Raw genomic sequence first — 22156 nt, forward strand, 5'->3', positions numbered from 1 at the left:
AAGAGGGATAGAAAATTCCAGCAGGTTCTGTAGGTAATGTGACTACTCAAGAACCTCTAGCTTAAAGCTAGTAATATAACATTTTGATATATTTCTAGTGTTATATATGTTTGTATATTCATATCACACATTCTATAAATATATTGGAAGTTAAGTATTTTATGATATATTGAAATAATTGATAGTAAATAAGTGAATTCCTAGTAGATCATAGAGAAAATGTAAAAAGAGTCGGAAAGAAAGCTGTGTTATTTTAAGTGTACCAGTTAAAACAATAACTAATGAATCTTAAAAGAAAATTCAAGAAATAAGGCAACTTGAAAATTTTAATTTCATTGGTTATATGTTGCTTTGTTTCTCTTCAAGTGTTAGACTTCGATGAAACAAATAAAGGCACTACATTTAAGTAAATTTAAATGTGATCATTAGGTATGTGTTCGTTTTTGGTTGTAAGCTGTTTCTAATAAATCCAAAATACTTTGATAGCAGAAACAGTCTGCATTGAATATTTCCAACTTGGCAAAACTTCTGACATCTCTCTTCAGGTTTTGATATATATGATGGTGCTAATGAAAGAATTATAATTCAGTGTATTTTTATGATGCATTATGTAGATGATATTTTTGTGGTATTTATTGTTTAGATATTTTCCAAGTCCTTGCAAGTATACAACGGTGGTACTCCCACCATTTATTATATTTAAGTATCGAAGTGTGTAAGTATAGTACTTTTTAAATATTTTGTGAATAGTGGCAGATGTGCTACCAAAGGCTGATATCTTGTTTGTGTAATAATTAATTTTTAAGGTGCTTTCTCTCTATATATGTATATTTATCTGCTTGAGGACATATCCCTATTAGTACTTTTGTATTCCATCAATCTTGCTTTAAAATGTAATATAACTTCTTGATATTTTCTTTCAGGAATACCTTCAGATATTGCAAATAGCAATATTTCACTTCCTGTAAAAGAAATTGCAACTTTTAAGCGAAGTACATGCATATCTCGTTTTGCCAGTGCTCCAGATCTGCTATCAGTTTTTAAATATGAAGAGAATTTATTAAACATGTACTTGCTTCCTAAACCTGTCAATATTTCAGCAAATTCTAGTGAGAGGTAATTTCTTTCCTTTATTTTTAAAACTGTAGAAAGATAAATTTCATCCATTTTAAACTGAATAAGTTTCTCCCGTACATTTATTAATGAAATGTTATAAAAATAAAAATTCTTTTAGCTAGAAGTAAAAACACTAAATCTGGAGTAGCCTAATGTGTCCAACATTTATTTGTTTTATTGGCAACTATGATATGAGCTCAGTGACTTACTCGAGGCATATATGCAATAATTCCAAAAAGAAGTCTTGATATGTTTAAGATGTAATTACACTTATTTTTATCAAGCATTTTACTCCTTTGTTTTTATGTATTGTTCCAAATATAGTTTTCTATTTCTGGAATGTGTCTTGGAACTGGTTTAGTGGAATAACACATGTTCCTTCGAGTTCTGTAATACAAAACTGATGTCATTTTGTGATAGATTGCAGTTCTTGGTACAAACAGAAATTTTCAGATAACAAACATCTGAAATAACCCTAGCTGAAGATCAGGCTGGCTGCAAGGCTAGGGTTATTTCAGATGTGAGGCATGGATTTCACCAAAGGAAATTAGGTATAAGAAAAGCTTATAATCCTTTCTAAGATGAAAACCCACTTTACCAGATGATTTTGGCCATATGTGTAAGAGGTCATCTTAGAGTGGTGAGGTTTAGTAGTACTTTATGTTCTTTGAAAAATTTGTCACTTTCAGAAGTGATCATCTTAGGGAGGTGATTACCATGACAGAGTTTACAGTGTGCATAATATGCTCTGATAAATTTGCGAAAATCGAATGAAGAGCGGAAATCAAAAGTATTCATGCAATAAATAAGTAAATGATTTGTAATTTAATGGAGGATGTAAAAATAAATTATTAGAATAAGTTTTCTCAGGAAAAACAGTAAGCCAGTAAAATGTTTCTTAGTTTTAGTGTCATTAATTGTTTTGAAATTGTATAATATTCCACTCTGGAACAAGGGAGTTTACTATAAACAAAAGTTTCATTTTTTGTAAAAGTAAGAACAAATAGAGTAGGTCTAATTTTCATGATTATTTTCTTATTTCTTTCAAAAACATAATATCCCAAAGGATACAGTCAACAGGTCGTCCTGTTTATATGACTCTGATACTGACAGCTGATCAGCATATTGTCACAAAGTGTCTCAAAGCCTTCATAGCTTGCTGGTGTGCACTCCTTAATGCTATCTTGTATGGGGACTGACACTTCTTAGTGCTTTCTTCTCTGTAGTTTAAACTCAGAATTACTGCATCAATATGCCGTGTTTCTCATATTTTACAAGAGTTCTTTCATAAACTTGAATTAAAATAAGAAATATAATATTAAAAATTAAAGTTTGCTTGTAAGAATCATTAGAAAATTTTAATTTCTTATGGCCTACTGTTGGTAGTTAACATGTATAAGGCAGTTATGGGAACAAATGAAATTAGCTAATCCTTCCTCACATAGATTTGATACAACATGAGCACATCCAGATCATGTGAAAATCCAACTATGCTGCTTGAATAGCATGTAAAGGTAAAATATTTCAAAAAAGGTAAAATAATTTTTCCTATAATGCTTTCTGACATTTTATTGAAAGTATTACTACTTCAAATGTTAAAGGACTAACTCTCTAAGCCACTGATGGAAGGCCAGTGATTCATCTCATGGTTTAGTTTAACTTAACATAGCATATCTCAAACTTTTTTTCCAAGTGTGACCACTCTGATAAATTAGAATATTCTGCATACTACCTTCTTTTTCTCTTTGAAAGCATAGCATCTGTTACTATTAATATACTTATATTTTTAAAACATAGTTCATTACAGTTTATTTAATGTTTTCTCAATAATTCAGTTAATAAAAAAAAGTTTATATGTGTTTTTAATAATTCAAGGCTATTAGCATTTAGACAACCTTTATCTTATTAACTACAAATTAAATGTTGGTATTCATCATAATTAAATGAGCATGCAATTTCTTGTTTAGCTGTTCTGTGTTTGGATGTATGCTGGTAAGCTAATGAATGGAACAAAGGAGTTTAATATAACTCTCTGGATTATTTCAGAAGTCTGAGATCAACAAATACATCAAGCTCATTTCCGCACATCTTTTATTTATTTATTTATTTATTTTTTGAGCTGGCGATGAAAACTTTTTCTTCCAAAGATATGCAGAGGTAAATTGAGTTATAATTTTAAAGCACAATTGCACAGTATATTACATTTTGTTTTCACTGGTAAAGAGGACAGCAGTGCCAGATTTGCAGGGAATAAAGGTGAAACCCACAGTTGTAGTGTTTAAAGTCCCTCTTTTGAAGCTAAGACTTGAGTGGAAAGTCTGTTGATAGAGTAACTGTAATAAATTTTATAAAATATTAGTCTTGGGGGAACATGATAGACTATTGCCAGGTGTAATTTGCAAACTCTGAGATTATCTTTCAGATGTAGTGTTGTTTCAGCTATGCTATTAAATTTTATTTTTTGTCTTTTCTGGAAATCTAGGAGGACTATAGGGACTTCAGAGACCACAGTTTTAGAAATGCTGACTTAACAGATAAAGAGAATGATTGAACTGATGTGTAGTAATGGTGCAGTATCCTGGTTTTGAATCTTCATTACTTAGGCATCTTTTGTCACACTGTCTTTCTCAAACAGCTCATGATATATTGCTTTTCTGATACAGTTCTTTACTGGAAGCTTTGGAGCTGAATTTGCTAAAGGTGGAAGAGAAAACGTTTTGTACTGTATGAAATGTACTTATTAATTGATATGGCTTTGCCAGTGAGGTGTCTCTTGAAAGCTACAGTTGAAACTTCTCTTTTATTATAGTGTTATTTTACATTAATTTAACTCTTTAATATTCATAATTTAGTGTTATATATGCAGATCGATTTAGCATATATTCTTAGGATATATGAGACCTAAATTCTAAATATGTTATCACAGAATGGATCAGCCCTACCATAGATACTTTGTCCTGATGAGAGAGATATTAAGTAATGATAACTTTCATTATATTCATTCAGCCCTCAATAAATTTGTTCCACAATTTGTGGGCCACCGGTAGCTAAGCAGTGACACCCGTGAAGACTAGTAGCTTGACCCAAATTCAAATCTAGGCAGAGTTGGCTGCATAGGAGTCTTAAGAGTTTTTGTTATGTGTAACTTGAATACAAGCCAGTTTATTGGAGGCCGTCTACAAAGGCATCTCTCCATTTAGGCAAAGCTCACAAGGACTTTGCCATAATTTGAATAATAATTATTTCTACGATTTTCTCTAGAAAAACAGTAACTACTCTGTAACTGTTTGCTGACGTAATTTGTAAACATACACATGCAAACACACACACACAGTCAGAGTGTGATAGGCAAGAGAAAATATATTCCACTATGAAAAGCATTAAGGGGCTGAGCCAGGATTTGACTTTCTCTGTATGTATTAGAAAGGTTTTTCATATATCATCTCCAAGGATATAAATTTAATTAAAGGGATGAATTATTGAAATAAATTTTAGTATTGTAAAGTTATTAAAATTTCTATTACAATAAAAATTTTTGATTTTTTTTAAAACTATAAAGAAATAATATTTTGAACTGTAAAAATTCTAAAAAGTAAAATTAAAAATCAAAATATTGAAAAGGTAGCTATTGTCAATGAATATAGATTGACTTTTCAAGGGTAACAAACCAATCCACTATCAGTTAACAATAACCAAATGTGTGTTTTGTCTTTTTTCCTAGTAAGGATGAAATTAGTAATTTGCTAGAGTTAAATCATAAGCTACAAGCAAAACTTAAAAATTAGAAAGATATTAGTCTGCTTGAACCAAAAGACTTGTCATAAACCAAAACTAAAAGAAAAATTAGTGAGAAATTCTTAACTTAAGGTTCTTGTTAACAGCAGAATTAAACTAGTAAAACGACATCCTCACTTTAGAAAAAAACATTCCGTGACACTCTCACAGTATTATAAAAACAATAAAAAATTACCAAAACTTGTAAAAATTAATACATACAGAAGAAATTAGAAAGCAGTAGCAAAATGTTCAAATGAATATGTAGTCATTTAATACCAATTAATGCATTCTGTTAGATCCAAATGCAAAATAAAATAAATGTAAAGCTTTTAAATACAAATTTATACATTCTTTTGTATTAATATGTTGCATCAAAAGTAGGGATTTAAGGTTCAGTGCCAGAAAGGAAATTAAGATTATCTTACTTGTTTAAAAAATTTGAAACAAAATGGCTGAGCTGGTGAAATAATCTTACTGTTAGCTCAAGTTGTCATCAGAGACTAGTTTCTTATTGAAAAAAAATTTTTTAACAAACGGAAAAAATTAATTTCTTCCTGGCCAATGGTCTAAAAAGCGTACAGAAGAAGGAGGTATCTTCACTGATAAAGGGCTATTAATCAAACTAAGAATATGAAATAGGCCCATGAGCCAGTAAAAGAATAGAATGTCAGGAAAAAAAAACTTGTGTTTTACATTTTATGCAAAAATTAATTAGAAAATTTACGAATCTTCAACTAATAGACATCCAACTTATTCCACCTCCCTTAATATTTGTTTTATGGCAGGAAAAATGATCCAGAAAAAAAATTTTTTTTTTACTTGAATATAGCTGCTGAATATTTCTTACTTTAGCAGTTTGGACAAGTTTATGACATTAAGCAAATGCCCTATCCATAACTAATAGCTTAGATTTAAAAAATCATTTAAGTCACATTTGATCATGAATGTTAATTAGAAAGCTCAAGTAACCAGAATATTTTAGAATTTTAGATTTTTTTACTGCATAAAATTATGCAAATCGGACACTTGCAAAAGTTATAAAGGCATGTTACATGAAATCCTGCTTATAACATCTAATATGTGAATATAATTATGTGGCTGAGTTTTAGAAGATGATTTTCTATTATGAGATTTAGGTGGACTTATAATTGAGTTGGCTGAATTTGCAAAATTTTGTAGTTTCAGTCTAGAGTTTTACAGATTAATTTCAAAAATTGTGAAATTTTTTAAAGTATTAGTCATTGTATCTTGCATATTGAATATATATCTTATGTTTATTTTCAGTTGCTAATTTTTTTTTTCCTGTTCCAGGTCAATGAATTTAAAAGCAAAAGAAATTCCATATGTCAGATTGGAAAGGAAAGATTCTACTGTATCAACAGAGAAGCCAAATAATATTTGCTGTGAGAAAAATGAGAATGGGCAAAATAATGAATTGTTGTATGAAGAGTAAGCTACCAAAATTTGAATTTTGATAACGTACTTTACCAGAAAAATATGTGGAGTTTTTTATGGTTTAAGACAAATAGTAGTATGTCCACTTTTAGTATTATTGTGAGTATTAGTGTATGATATGAATAATGGTAATGTGTAGTGCGTATTTGTCATTATTACTTGAAACTTTTCTCTGTAATATATACAGGATGTCTCATAAGCCTGTAAATATTTTTAAAATTCATAAAAATTTAAGGAACTGGTAGAATTAAATGTGGTTTGCAAAAAAGTTATTCTCATGAAGGGGAATTTTTTTTGGTAAAGAAAAATAAATAGTTAAAATTTTCATCGATAGAGGTACAGATGCTGTAACAAGAAATATGTAAATCAGTGGTCTATAGCAGGTTTTATGATTAATGGCTTATTTCTGATTTTCCTCCTACTTGTTCCTACATAAAGTTTTAATTTTGATACATCATTGGATAAAGCCTTATTAGTAAAGCTGTTATACCTTAGCCAAAAATCGCTGACTGAAGCTTTACGAAGGTTGCAGACACGGAAGGGATGGAAGAATGGTTCAGATCCAATCATTCTTGCTGGTCTGACTTCCTGATATGATGTTTCAAAGAAAGAAGTTTGTGTGATCGCCTTCATAGTAGTGCACCAAGTTTATCAGATGTCTGTACTTACGATTTAGCTTTGCAGATTAACACTGTAAAGGGAACAGTCAATGAATGTAGTAAGTAGTGCATGAGAAGAGGCACAGAACACTGGTATACGAAAGAGATCAGTATTCCTCATCCTTTACGGTGTTTTAAAATTATTCCCTTACAAGTTTCAATCTGTTCACCAGCTCTTATCAAATGACAAAGCTAAGTGATATGAATTTGCCAGTTGGGCTTTGCCGAACATTGATGACAATCTACAATAGCTTCTCAGTACCTTGTGCACACATTAGGCTCATTTTTCATTGCATGGAACAGTCAATACCCATAACTCTAGAATCTGGACAAAGGAGAACCAATTTGCCTATACTGAGGAGCCTCTTACATTCACTGCATGTAACTGTTTGGTGTGGTTTTACTATGTCCATTATTGTGAGCCCTTTTTACTTTGAAGAGCACTGTGCAAAAGCTGGCTGAAAGATCTGCTGAATTACTGGAAAACGCTACTTGCAACTGCTGCAGGAGAAAGTGATACGGATTTTACTGGAACATAATATCCTTGACACAATGATGTTAATGCAAGATGGGGGCATCTCCTCATATCACAACTGAAATGAAGACGTTCCTAAGAACTTTCACCGAAGAGCAATTAATTAGCTGTCACTGTAGAAATAAGTGCCCCCCTCATTTGACAAACTTAGCACCACTGGATTTTTGGCTTTGGGGTTATGTCAAGTCCAGAGTGTACTGCAATAGCCCATCTTATTTGGTGCAGTTATAATAACTATGCAGTGCACACAGAAAGGAAAATGTAATAAGAAATATCATAATGTAGATTTGTAGCCAGAAATGACAAATTTTAGAGAACTTATGAACTTTCTGTTTAATTATCTGTTAAAATGGTATTATGCATGCTGCTACTTTCAAGTACTTGTATATTAGCTGCTATCTCATGATACTTTGGAAAAAGCTCTTCCCCTGACTCATTCCTGTGAGTGTCTGGCAACAATAGAAGCTATTATGAATTCTTCTAGAAGAGGAGTTTGTTTATTTTTCTTTTTCTTTTGTGAATGTTCTTTCTCTTTTAGGTGTTATAAGGGAGGGTGGAGATTACTCCTTTTTTAAAATTTAATATCAAATAGAACAAGTGCACATTTGTGTTCATTAATTTTTTGGTAATCCTTTTCTCGTGAAAAATTCTCACAAGAACATTGGCTCATCTTATATTAATTTTTAGTGCATTTTGCATCATGCATTTACTAAAGCAGAAGCAATCCATTATTTCTTGGCATATAGTACTTGTAGTAAAATCATGAATGTTCTAATCCTCATCCATTGAAAATTGTAATGATAGAATATATATGATGGAAATGTAATGTCAACAATAGCTGGCAGAGTGGTAGAATAATTATAATAATAATATAGTTTTGAGAGATCATTTGCCTTTGTATTTATCATAGTTCATATGGGCACAGACACAAACTATGAAGAGTAATATTCTAATGCAATTTTGGAATGCAAATCCCAAATGGCATTGGTCAGAAATTTAAAAAAGAACTTTTTATCCATTAGCTGACATTGGAAATGTATTTTATTTCCAAATGGCACCAGTAGATTTTTCACAGTATATCAGTAGCTACCCCATATATCAGCAGGTGTAAAATTTTCTATAGAAAACTTATTTATTTAAAAAATGTATCTGTTATTGAACTGTATATATTTCAGTTGTATTGTTATGTTTCATCAGGATCATTGCCAGAGTCTAAGCAACTGCACGATGGACGAATTTAGGACACCCAAAGTTTGCATAAGACAGCAAAAAGCTTAGTCCCAGCCCTGTATATGATTTGACATTTTAGGTGTCAAATATTGATAGGATGAAAATGCTTTTTCTTTTGTGTACGTTCATGATTCTCGAATATCAACACATTGGTGACTTTGTGAGTTAAAAGAAATTGTTATTGTATTTAATGTTCAATACATAGTTATTAATTCAGAAGTCAAACAACAAAAATCAGCGTTATATTTTCAAAATTTTCACAGGACTAGTTTCGATGGTTTTACCGAACCACCATTCTCAGCTGCAAAACTGCAAATGAACAAGATAGAAAATAATGATTAGATAAGATAAGAAAACATGGACAAGAATAAGCAAGTGGCGCCATCTGTTGGTGAAACTAGAACTAAAACATAATTTCTTTAAAGGCCGAAGGCAAAGATGGATTGGAATTAGGATCGTTAACTGGAACAGAAAGATTTTTTTGAATGTGAAATGCCTCTAGAAAATCCAGTTCTCCAATGGAAGATGTTTTTTCAATAATTTTGGCAGCAGAAAAATTGAAAGTGTGATTTTTGGACCAACAATGTTGAGCAACAGAAGACTTCTGTGTTTCCTTTTTTCTAACATATGCCTCATGTTCCTTGACCCGAAAATTTAAGGCTCTCCTAGTTTGGCCAATGTAAATCAAACCACACTGGCAAGGAATCCTATAAATACCCCAAGAATTCATATCCGGAATGGGGTCCTTGAGTATGGAACTCGGAATTTTATTGCTGGGACAACAAACAACCCGAAAGTTAAATTTCTGCAAAATATGTGCAACTTTATAGCTAATTGATCGAAAGAAGGGAATGACAACAGAATTTTTATAATCCCCTAAAACAAGAGTGTGCCTTTTAGTGTGTTGAGATGAGAATTTTTTTAACTGCTTGATTAATAATGTTGGGTGAAAAGCCCCTGTCAATAGCTACTGCTTTTAAATAATTTAGTTCTTCATCAAGGGCTAGTTTGGAGGAGCAAACTTGAAGAGCACGGAAAACATAGGAATAAAATGAAGCCAACTTTTGTTTAGTCGGATGACGTGATTTAAAGTGTGGTGGAAGGCAAACCGATAAAGGTATACGGTAAACCATAGTACTGAAGTTGGATGTGTAACGTGTGAGCAGAATGTCGAGAAACAGAACAGTATTGCAAGTCTCAAGTTGAAAAGTGAACTGAATATCAGGATCAATAGAATTCATTGTTGAAAAACTTTATTACCTTTAAACAGGATAAAAGTATCGTCTACGTAGCGGAGCCATGCCGGGAAGTTTAAAGTTTCAAACAATTTTGACTCATAATAATGCATGTAGACAGATATCAGCCAGGATGAGGGGCTGATATCTGTCTGAGGGGGCTTTCCCTGTGCGATTAGCCATGGGAAGCCCCCTCAGTCCCATCCTGGCTGATATCTACATGCATTATTATGAGTCAAAATTGTTTGAAACTTTAAACTTCCCGGCATGGCTCCGCTACGTAGACGATACTTTTATCCTGTTTAAAGGTAATAAAGTTTTTCAACAATGAATTCTATTGATCCTGATATTCAGTTCACTTTTCAACTTGAGACTTGCAATACTGTTCTGTTTCTCGACATTCTGGTCACACGTTACACATCCAACTTCAGTGCTATGGTTTACCGTATACCTTTATCGGTTTACCTTCCACCACACTTTAAATCACGTCATCCGACTAAACAAAAGTTGGCTTTATTTTATTCATATGTTTTCCATGCTGTTCAAGTTTGCTCCTCCAAACTAGCCCTTGATGAAGAACTACATTATTTAAAAGCAATAGCTATTGACAGGGGCTTTTCACCCAACATTATTAATCAAGCAGTTAAAAAATTCTCATCTCAACACACTAAAAGGCACACTCTTGTTTTAGGAGATTATAAAAATTCTGTTGTCATTCCCTTCTTTCGATCAATTAGCTATAAAGTTGCACATATTTTGCAGAAATTTAACTTTCGGGTTGTTTGTTGTCCCAGCAATAAAATTCCGAGTTCCATACTCAAGGACCCCATTCCGGATATGAATTCTTGGGGTATTTATAGGATTCCTTGCCAGTGTGGTTTGATTTACATTGGCCAAACTAGGAGAGCCTTAAATTTTCGGGTCAAGGAACATGAGGCATATGTTAGAAAAAAGGAAACACAGAAGTCTTCTGTTGCTCAACATTGTTGGTCCGAAAATCACACTTTCAATTTTTCTGCTGCAAAAATTATTGAAAAAACATCTTCCATTGGAAAACTGGATTTTCTATAGGCATTTCACATTCAAGAAAATCTTTCTGTTCTAGTTAACGATTCTAATTCCAATCCATCTTTGCCTTCGGCCTTTAAAGAAATTATGTTTTAATTCTAGTTTCACCAACAGATGGTGCCACTTGCTTATTTCTTGTCCAGGATTTCTTATCTTATCTAATCATTATTTCCTATCTTGTTCATTTGCAGTTTTGCAGCTGAGGATGGTGGTTCGGTAAAACCATCGAAACTAGTCCTGTGAAAATTTTGAAAATATAACACCGATTTTTGTTATTTGACTTCTGAATTAGTATTTATTCGGCGTGTTATTGTGTCTTAAACATAGTTATTACTTTTTACCCATAAATAATAGTAAAAAAGCATTTTATGAGAAAAACAAAAACATACAATACGGTCAGTATTAAATTTTTACAGCCAGTTGGTAGTGTTCAGCTGTGGCTTTCAAAATTTATTTGAAATAGTCTTTCTCTTTTGTTTGCTTGATATTCCTTTGAATAAATTCAGAGAGATAGGTCAAAACATGATGCTGTGCTTTTCTTCAAAATTCCACGAAATTTGGTCAGTTATAACTTTATAGAATGTAAATATTTGTATTCTGTAATGTTGGCCAAAATATATTTTTTAAAAAAATCCATTACTTTGTCTCATCAGCCTGTAAACTCTGTAACAGTATTTACAATTCATTATAGAAAAATGCACTTGTCAGTAGTAAGCAAAATGGGAATTAAATGTTAATCTTGTAAATCTATTTGTATTGTACCAGCATGCGTGGGTTAGCAGTTGCTGTGTGAATACTCGAAAATATGCCAATTCTATTGAATGCTGAAACCCTGGGTGTGGATAATCAGAAAATACTAGATTTTAAACAATTGTTCTTCATTAAAAAAAAGTTTTTGCAGATATTGTTCTTTAATATCATATTTCATGTCTTTCAGGAATCTTTTAAATGATACTATTTTGGTAGAAGACATTATAGCATCTGAATATGGTATAAAAGGGAAATTATTAATTGGTGCTTGTGAGAAATCAGTTATTCCCATCTTATGTGAGAGATGTCCAATTGAACTACAGTGGTCTATTTCATCCGATTCTGGGGTATGTATATTTCAGAAGAAAAATATAATTTCAATATGTGTTATTCTACTGCATATTAGAAAATCTTTTATTGTAATATTTATATATTGGTAAGTTTTTAATGAAAGTTTTTGTGCCGAGTACATTTAAAAAATTTCATGGAAAATTTATAATTTAGAACCATTTGAGTTATTATATCTATATAGATGATGTAGAATTAATAACTTGATTCTACATCATCTATAGATTGTTTGTCTTATTGTTTTAATATTTACACAGAAACAACTATCATTTATAAATGAATTAATAAAACACCAGATGTTTGTGTCGCTATCCTTATTATTTGGTCCTTCAATTAGCATTCTGAATGTTAGCAATTGGATATGAAATAGATGAATGACAGTCTTTCACAGGAAATAGCTATTTTAAGCCATTCTTTTAAAAAAATCTCCTTTACTTCTACAAATGTTTGAAATGGAAAAAAAAAAAAAAAAAAAAAAAATCATGCTTTCACTTGCTACTGAAATGGCTTCCATATTTTTATGATTTTAAGGTGGTTAGCTGTGTAGCTGTTTTATTTCATTCTTATCAAACCAATTTGAGATGTAGTATGCTTTATGAACGTAATACAGAAATCTTTATACACAAGCATATGGGGGTAAATATCAGGAAATGTTTTCTATACTATTGAGTGCCCACAAACCTAGAGATTGCTCAGATTTATTTAAGTTTATTTATTCTTTAGAATGACTATTTAAGACCATTACAGTGTAAAAGACTTCACCAATATTCTTCACAGTTAGAACCAAGCAGTGAGGATTGTAAGTTTGTTTTGAAAATACCCATGCTAAGTGTTTTCTGCAGTTGGAAAGCAAGATGTATGACAATTTCCATTGCTAAATTTGAGTTTTTAACTATCGAAATTCGAATTTGGATGCTCTCAAAGCTATCATGTATGATTCTGAATGCACTCTCACTAAGTAATCAGTAATTTGTGTTTTGCTTATTTTGGCCATAAATATTTGATTTGTAAAGCTAAGAATGAACTCTTCCTCTTGAAAATGAGATCTCTGCTGATATTTAGTTTAATGTTACTTGCTTTGAAATGTTTTTATATTTTTGGCTTAATCCTGGTGTCTTCTGAAGTTTTAACATTTAAGCACAATGCTCTTTTTTTTCCAGTTGGTAGCCAGATTTGTTACTGTTTCTGTTACCATAAATGTAGCCTTTTTATTAATTGAACACTCTTGATAACCATGCCTTTTTGCAAGAAACTGAGCTCTGATATTTTCATTAAAACTGTATGAAAAGCTATTTATTTACTTGTGACCACAGTAGAGGTAACAGACAATATTTAACCTTATTCATCATGGGCAGTTTTCACACCACACTGAAAATGTACTAGGTGCAAAGGGAAGCCCTCCTTTTATTTAGTATGAGAGATCTCAAGCTGTATAGGTGTATCTTAAAAAATGAGCGTATTTATTCAAATGGACATGATTGCATTACTATTTACAAAATTTTGAAAAGTTAAGATATTAATTTTGTGTGAAAGCAATATAGAAATGGTCAATTAAATTTGTACAGCATCTTCTGTGAATTATTATGAATCCACATCTAGAAATGCAGTTATGCCAAGAATTGTACCAGTTATGTGTCATTAGATAAAAGTTTTGATTACGGAATGCATTGCTTTGATACAAGCGTAGTTCTGCATGAATTTCTATAATATTTGATATTTGTCATATGTAATACATATTATGCTTCATTTAAAGATTTCCACAAATATTAAGATTTTAATGTTTATGCCGTGAGTGACTAAGGTACATTGCAGATAGAGGGCTTGAATCATTCCAATACCCAAAAATCTAGGCATATCAAACCAAGGGCCATTGGTGCACAGCTGTGTGGCATTTGCAGTGTGGCATATGTAGTTTCATGGCATACTCTTCATTCATTCAGTAATGAGAATTCTTTATGATCTATGTAATTGCCATGCCAGAGATGCTTCCAAGGAGTGCGTCCAGTGTTTTCTGCACTGTCTGCTTTCAAATGAAAAACTATCTCCAGCACAATCTGTTTGCCTAGATGATTTAAGTATACTAACTGAGCAATGTTGTTTTAATATGCCTAGAGGCTGGAATATTTGAATGACTTAATGTGGTTCTCTGTCTTGAGCAATGGTATTGCTATTTTAAGCCTGAATGCAATGATGATAAGCAGGCACATACATTAACACCTCGGTGCATGTGGAAATTCTTAGCATGCACAGTATTCACATGACAATATTGTGAACTGTGACAGCAATTCTACTATAATCATGTTCTATCAAAGTAATAGATAATGTTTATTTGACACAAGCACAAGTGCTGTCCTTCCTAAGGACAAAGTGCAAATGGCCATTTGCCAAGTGATAAAGTGCAAGGGCTATCTGCCTAAGGCAAGGGATGCCTTCATAGATGATTTTATAAGAGAAACTGGCTCTTGTCCACATTTATACATGGAGAAAACTGCAAAAACTCCCAAAACTGGGACAATCGATTTATATCTGCTGACATATAGCTAGTAATCAAAGGGCTTTTATGCATTTCTAGATCTCATTTTATATTATTACTGACATGAAGCTGTTGAAGTATTTTTTGTTTTCTATAAATTGAAAATAGTGCATATATTTGTAGAAGGATTTTTTTTATTGTTATGGTATTTAGCTTACTTCGTTCAAATTAACTAGCAGTCTCTTATAAATGAAATGTATAAACTAGTAATTTTTCTCATTTCACAGTTTTCATGTTTATTTAAATTTATTGATTGTTTATATTTTTATTTGCATAATTTCTAAGCATTGTATATGCAATATTTCTGAATAATTATTAATTTGGTATATTTTATGTTTTAAGACTTTTTTTGTCTGTATCTTTTAAATATAGGTAGTTTTCATATCACTTGTACATGAAGTTGAAAACTCAGATGCTACGCCTACTGTACTATTTTCTAGTGAAAATGAAACAAAAAGTAGGATGCAGTTGTCTCTTCCAGGTTTATATTCCTTTTATTTGGATAATACATCTAGGTAATTGTCATTTTATTTCTTAAGTCTCCTGAATTGGAGGAAAATTTCACATAATGTTTGTGAGACTTGCAATTCTCAAAGTGTACAGTTATAAAATGAGTGAAATGAAAATTTATATTACTTGATAAATTTGAATGACTAATTGTTTCACAGACAACTTCAATATGGATTTGTAGGTCCATTCCGGTGAACTGCCCTACATATGTATGCAGTCACACTGAGACAGTGATAATCTGTTAATGAAAGGGAACAATAAATTAGGTTTTTTTTAATTTAAAATAAAAAGTGTAAAAAAATACAATTTATATGAAAAACAACATGGAGTCCAGATGCAAAAACCTAGTGCAAATATATTATTTTCGCAAATCATATCAAAATCATTACATCTTTATATGATTTTTTTCAATTGCATATTTTTTTTATTTATTTATTTTATAAACTTATTATGCAAGTATAAAATAAATTACTCTCTATAAAGAAAAATGCTACTAATTTAAGAAGATTAAAGTGAAAAACATCTGGTTTACATCATTCGTAGGTAAATATATGAAGTTATATCAAAATAAATTGAAAATTACTTTTATGTGTGAAATTTTTACTATAGTGAAGTTATTCCTAAAAAATATTTTTCATGTGTTAATTTTCATTCAAAAGAAAGTAACAACATTAAAAGAATTAACAACACTGATAAAGAAAAAGTGTCGGCAGCAACTGAATTCAAGCTAAGGCTTCTCATTGCATACTACCAATCAATATACTGACACTTACGAGAGAGAGGGGAATTTCCATAATACAATATTATTATGAACTTAAACATAGATTTTTCTCACTTATTTTTTAGAGATGCCTTCTTTTCCTTCACAGTTTTATTTTAACCTTCCAGCACGTGTGCTTGGCAATTTTACATGAGCACACACGTGTCGTATTTTTTACGACATCCATTATTTTACTGTTTTTGGCATGAAAAACTATATAAATGAGTGAATATTGATAACAAATTTGCTAAGAAATAAAATATTAATCTTATTATTGCAAAATACAAATGATATCACATTCATATATAAGTAAATTATTTTTAAGTTCTTATGTTGGTGTATATGAGTCAGTTCCCCTTAGAAAGTCCTCCACGAAGGCATTCCTTCCCTTAGGCAGATAGTCCTCGTGTGCTTTGCCATAACTCAACACAATCTTATGTTAGTGAGATGGAAATGCAATGATGTATTTCATTATAGAAAATTTTAAATTTATTATTTAATAATTATATTCTAAAATCGAAGCTAATTTTAATATTCATCAAAGACAAGTATAGACAATAAAAAAGAAACACCTTAATAGGAAAAAAAGTAAGTTTAGCATTACTTATTTCTGCAAGGGAATTTATTTCTTACTGGTTACAAAAACACACTTTAAATTAACTTTAATGTTTTTATTTATTTCTAAAAATAGAAATAAAAGAAAATAAGGAACGGAAATCACTATTGTTTTCCCATCCAAAGGTTTCCTTTTCTTCATCAGGTAATTCTTGAAGGATCCGAGCAAAATCAGCTGATTGCACATATTTTTTTGCCATGAAAACCGATATAAAATTTACAGAGCCAAATATTCAAAATAGAATAATACACTGCAATTAATAACAGAAAATTACAAAATACTTGAGAAAAAAAATATTTTCCGAATTTTAAAACATGACCACGCTAGTGTCGTAACTTTTATAAAAAAGCTTCCACATAGCACAAAAGCCCATTAAAAAAAAGTCAAATGGCTTCCTGTTGGCACATTCCATGATGTGGGGAAGGGTAGAAAGGGGGAATAGAAATGACCTTCAGATGTCTCAGCTTCGATATGCAAAAAATGTGCATTAAAAACTGAATTTGTCGTAATAAATTTTGCACATACGCACATGCTGGAAGGTTAGGATCCTTTACTCAAAATTTAGGTGAATCCTTGAGGTTATGTTCTTCTCTGAGTTGTTATATAATTCATATAAAATATAGAAAGTACCTACATATTTCTGTAGATTTTATCTGCTGTTTCCAATTTTTCTAATAATGCTTGCATGTATTACTACAATAAATGTATATTATATAATTATGTTTCTTAATTAATTCTAGTGGGGGCTTTTTAAAAAAAAATTTTGCCGAATGGCATTTTCTGAATCTGAGTGTTGGAATTTCTTCCTTTTTTCGTCTACCTCATCTTTATCCTACAGTAGTTGGAATTGCATTTTTTTAAAATTTATTTATTATTACTTATTTTTCTCAACTAATTAAAACCAGTCCAGTCCCACTTTTCTTGCATAGAAGGTGAAAAGTCGTTATCTTGCAGGAGAAAAAATCCTTTTCTCAAAGTAATTCTAGAAATTTGCTGTCAAACTGATAACAGAAAGTAAATGAATGATTACAATAAAAGATGGTTTATCTAGCTGGGCTTTTTGTGCAAAAGTTAATCGTTTTTCTGTAATCCAATAAGATTATGTAATGCTATTTGTCAGTCACATTAAACTGTAATCGCTGTTTTGGATGTAAGTAGAGCTTTAAATCTAAAAAGTTTTTATTTTGAAAACAGTAGTAAATTTTAGAAAACTTTAAACTATTTTAATTTAGTTTCTTTATATAAATATTGTAAACTGTTAGAATGAGTTATTCACATTTTATTTAACTTTTATAGTTTTTCATTTTTGTAATTATTCTTATTTCTTTCAGAATGAATTCAGTGATGATACATTATACCTTTATAGCCAAATATGCAGATACATGTGATTAATTACTTCCAGGTGTTTTGGTTCATATTTAGTTGTGAAACATCATAATTCATTCACTGTATTGTAATACTAGTCTATTTTATATGACTTTTGTATTTAGTGGTTTCATTTGTATTTATGTATTTACACAGATAAAAAAGTGCCTTTCAAATCTGTATATAAGTTAATAAATTTTTTTTATTTATATTATATTTTAGCTGTGATTTCTCAGATTTTAAAAAGTGTCTCAATATTTTATGCTAGGAAAGTTTAAGAAGTTAAAGTAGTATAACAGAATACGAATCATATAATCATTTACCTTAATCTTTTACAATGTGGAAGATTTATAGCCATCCATAACCATGTCAGAATCATTATTCATGGTTTCCATGTAACTAGAAAAATTGTGCTGAATTGGACATAAATCTTGCACTTCACACCATCTAAAAAGAGACAAGTATCTTGTAGTAATGAAAAATATTTCTGAAACTAGATATTTTAAAAACCCTGAAATTATTCTTACTGGTTATTCTAAATTTTAAAATTATATAAAAATTTAATTAGATGAATAGATTGTAAAGTTTTACCCTGTGAGCACATGTGTGGGGTCTATTTGCCACCACCTTCATAAAAAGAAATACTCTTAAACCATGATTCACTGTCACTTCATTTTTTTCAGTAGTTATCATCAAAGTCATGTTTTTTATTTCAGATCAAACTTCAAGTTTATTTTTTTGCTAAATAATAACTTTAAATATTATGGGGTCATATTTACCCCATATATCCTTGTGTTAAGTTTAATTTTTTCAACCCTTGTGCAGAATTTTTCATTAGATTTTCCTATCTTCATTTTTTGTATTCTACAAATTAAATGTAGTCATTTTCAAATTTAAAATGTGTAAAAATGTTATAATTTATCAGAAAGCAGAAATATTTGATAACATTTTATGAAATATTAACAAATTTTTCTAATATATTTATTGAATTTATTTTTCCTAAATTTCGGAATTTTTTTATTATTAAATTTTACAGAATTCTGTATTAATTAGATTGAAAATACAGTCAAAAGTCGTTAATTCGGACACCCATAATCCGGACCTCAAAGCTACAAACTTTCTGCGCATGCGTCGCTTTGACGCATGCGCGTAAGACATTTACATCTGTGCATATGTGTGTGCGCATGCACATAATACATTTACGCATGCGCGTTTAGCTTAGCTTATACCATCCGTTATACATTAAAGTTATCTAATTCAGTTAATGTTGCAGATTGCATTGTTCCTTAATCTTCGAATTGGATCCGGCTTATTATTTTTTGCAGACTCTTAGAGCAATTTTATGAAAGTAAGCTTGAACTTTCAATTATGTCAAATAGAATTTCCGATATATATTTACTAATATGTAAAGGATCTACAAAGCGAAAGTATGTTTCGAAGTCCATTAAACAAAAAGTGGAATTGCTGCAAAAAATGGATAAAGGCATATCCTTTGTTTCTCTAACCATTTCGAAACCTGTTTATCAATTTCATGCTGCTCTGCGGTGGGGGGGAAGGGGGAAATGCCGTGGCACGCAATGAATTGGAAGTTGATCTGTCAGCACTATCCTTATCTTCAGGACAGATGTTTTTATTTTATTTGGCTTATAATTCCTTACTAAATGTAGAATTTCATCTCGATGTACTCCGTCTTTGATATGATTTAAATCAAATTCCTCATCATTATAATTCGCTTCCAATAGTGAAGAGGTTATTGAAACAAAGAAATTTCGTTTGACAAATTAGTCGGTATTCTCGACACAGCAATTATAGGACTTGAAACAGAGGAACTTTGTAACTGAAGAAGAAATTATGTCTGTTTAGAGAATTAAAGAGAAAGTATTATCAGATAAAACAAAGCAAGTTAAACAACTTACATTGAAAGAAATGTTTAACCCCCTTCGCGCCGGGTAACGCAAACAGGCGCTTATCGCGGAGGCCGGCAGTGTCTTACGCGAGCGTCTGTCCAGGGCCGGGCATTTTCCTACTAAGCCTAAATCCATGAAATTTCCGAAGTATCAACACACTGTTTAATAATGCTCTATAGGGTATTTAAACGGCTTATGCTTTATAGATATTTTTATACTATATACTTTAATTACCTTATTTCTTGTTTAAATGCATATTTTACACATTTTATTTTCATTACTCACCATTTTACGACTTTTAACATTATACATCTGAAAACTAAATATATTACTTAAAATTCTCTTTTCGTATGAAAAAAATTTGAAAACAGGGATCTACACACAGTCCTATGTTACGTTCCTTGCACTCGTAATAACTCATTTGCTGTTTTGGAGGATTTTTCCAGGAATTTGAACAAACGAAGCATCGTCACTTATTTTTCTTATCAGTCTCTTTTGAACAAAGTTTTGGAAAATGTCTTTCAGTTAATTTTTCAGAATCAATACCAGAATTTCAGAATCAATATCTGAAATATTTTGCATCATTTCTGCTATTTCATGCTCTGTTAAACATTTTCAACGCTTCGACATCGCAATGGTAAAAACAGAAAGAATTCACATCTAACAAGATATAATTATTTTCCAAAAACTGAACTGCAAACCAAAATACCCAACGCTTTAGCACAAAAAAAAAAAAAAAAAAAAAAAAAAAAAAAAAAACTTCTCTACTTACAATAAACAACTACCACGTGCGAATAAAGTGGGATTTAAAGAGACGTCATAAATCACGCCATTCGGAAACATTTATTTCCCCGTTTGTTTATATAATCAAAAACACGTGTATGTGAGTCATGCTTCTCTCATTTCGAGTAGAAGGTCTAATGTACATGTATCTGAAATCATATGCACATACAGTGCCATCTTGTGGCAGAAATTATAGTTTTAAAAACGTTCCAGGAGACTGGCACAAATACGTGACAGTCGACGCTCAGCGTGAAAACGCTCTGGCACGCCTGCGTGTCGGTCGGGAGGTGAGCACGTAGACGTGACAGTCGGCGCGAAAGGGTTAATAAAGTAAACAAATAAATATTAAGCTTTTTTTTTTTATATAAATTTTGATATCCTTTAGATCATAATTGTTCTTTATTTCATAAATTACGGTTTCATATTTTTAATTTTATAATTTCTACATGCCATCTTACCAGATTTAAACTGATGATCTATAATCCGGAAAAATCGATAATCCGGAATCGCCGAAGTCCCAATGAGTCCGGATTAACGACTTTTGACTGTATTATAAGATTACATGAAAAGAAAGTAATGAGTAATTTATGTATAAAAAAAAGATAATGATTATAATAATATTCAAATGATGATTATAAAATATTATATTATTATAAATATTATTCTAAAATAATAGCGTTCTGATGCAGAAAAATAATAAAACTATCATTTAATTAATTTTTTTTTCATTTAAAAATAATTTACATATATTTTTGTATTAAATATTGTAAATATGATTTGAGCAATTTCATATTTATATTGATATTTGTGGATAGTTATTTGAGAATATAGAATGTAGAAAAGTAGATTATATGTTAGATGTACTCTACAAAACATATTTCAGGCAATAATAATTTGAGAAAAAGATATAATAATGGTGGAATTAGAAATGCTTCATAAGTACGAGAATGGAGCACACATCCTCACGGATTAAAAATGAAGGATAAGTTCTTGCAAATTCTGAATATTCTAGAAATTTTACATATTACATATTCAAGCATGACTAAAATTTTAGTTTATCATGATATTTATTGGTTTTATATTGATAAATGTTGTAACAGAAAATATCAAATTGGTATCTACCAAACATACTAGAATTCCAAATAGAATAAATGTATATGTAATAAAAGTAGATACTGCTGGTAGGAGATGGAAAATATGTAAAATATTTTTGGTTCACCGTAAAACAGTTTGTGCTAAATATTTTTACTTAACTAATATAATTATGCATATAAACTAATAAACATACCTTCTAGCAGCAGTTAGGTCAGTTAAATTCTTAGTGAGCCAGACATTTTCAATGAGTAGAGCCCCTATATATAAACACAATACATTATGTATGTATAATTAAAATAATTTTTTATTATGCATGTTTTTAATGCTTCTGAAATTTTAAAAGCAAGTATTTAGATTTTACATTTTAAGGTTTTTATAGCTACACAAAAGTCATTTTAAATGCTCTAAGTAAAT

The 22156-nt window shown here is 30.7% G+C and overlaps 2 protein-coding genes across 3 annotated transcripts in view; one reads left to right on the forward strand and one right to left on the reverse strand.

The window, feature by feature from the left end:
- Nucleotides 1-18173, forward strand: part of LOC118199294 (uncharacterized) — a 98722-nt gene extending 80549 nt beyond the window's left edge. For both annotated transcript variants that reach the window (XM_035371110.2, XM_035371111.2), the window contains 5 exons: nucleotides 924-1116; nucleotides 6205-6342; nucleotides 12013-12172; nucleotides 15079-15221; nucleotides 17924-18173. In XM_035371110.2, the coding sequence (XP_035227001.2) occupies nucleotides 924-1116; nucleotides 6205-6342; nucleotides 12013-12172; nucleotides 15079-15221; nucleotides 17924-17984 (695 nt within the window). In that variant the 3' untranslated portion in view covers nucleotides 17985-18173. The remainder of the gene's footprint in view (nucleotides 1-923; nucleotides 1117-6204; nucleotides 6343-12012; nucleotides 12173-15078; nucleotides 15222-17923) is intronic.
- The window catches only part of LOC118200659 (acyl-CoA dehydrogenase family member 11-like), a 61410-nt gene continuing 54428 nt past the window's right edge, over nucleotides 15175-22156 (reverse strand). Inside the window, exons 12-14 of the mRNA XM_085807207.1 lie at nucleotides 21936-21999; nucleotides 18281-18404; nucleotides 15175-15454 (exon numbers count right to left, since the gene is read on the reverse strand). Of these exons, the coding sequence (XP_085663333.1) occupies nucleotides 18290-18404; nucleotides 21936-21999 (179 nt within the window). The 3' untranslated portion in view covers nucleotides 15175-15454; nucleotides 18281-18289. The remainder of the gene's footprint in view (nucleotides 15455-18280; nucleotides 18405-21935; nucleotides 22000-22156) is intronic.

This window comes from Stegodyphus dumicola, chromosome X1 (assembly GCF_044657685.1).
Source record: "Stegodyphus dumicola isolate Sdum_Otavi_A_Nest chromosome X1, ASM4465768v1".
NCBI lineage: Eukaryota > Metazoa > Arthropoda > Arachnida > Araneae > Eresidae > Stegodyphus > Stegodyphus dumicola.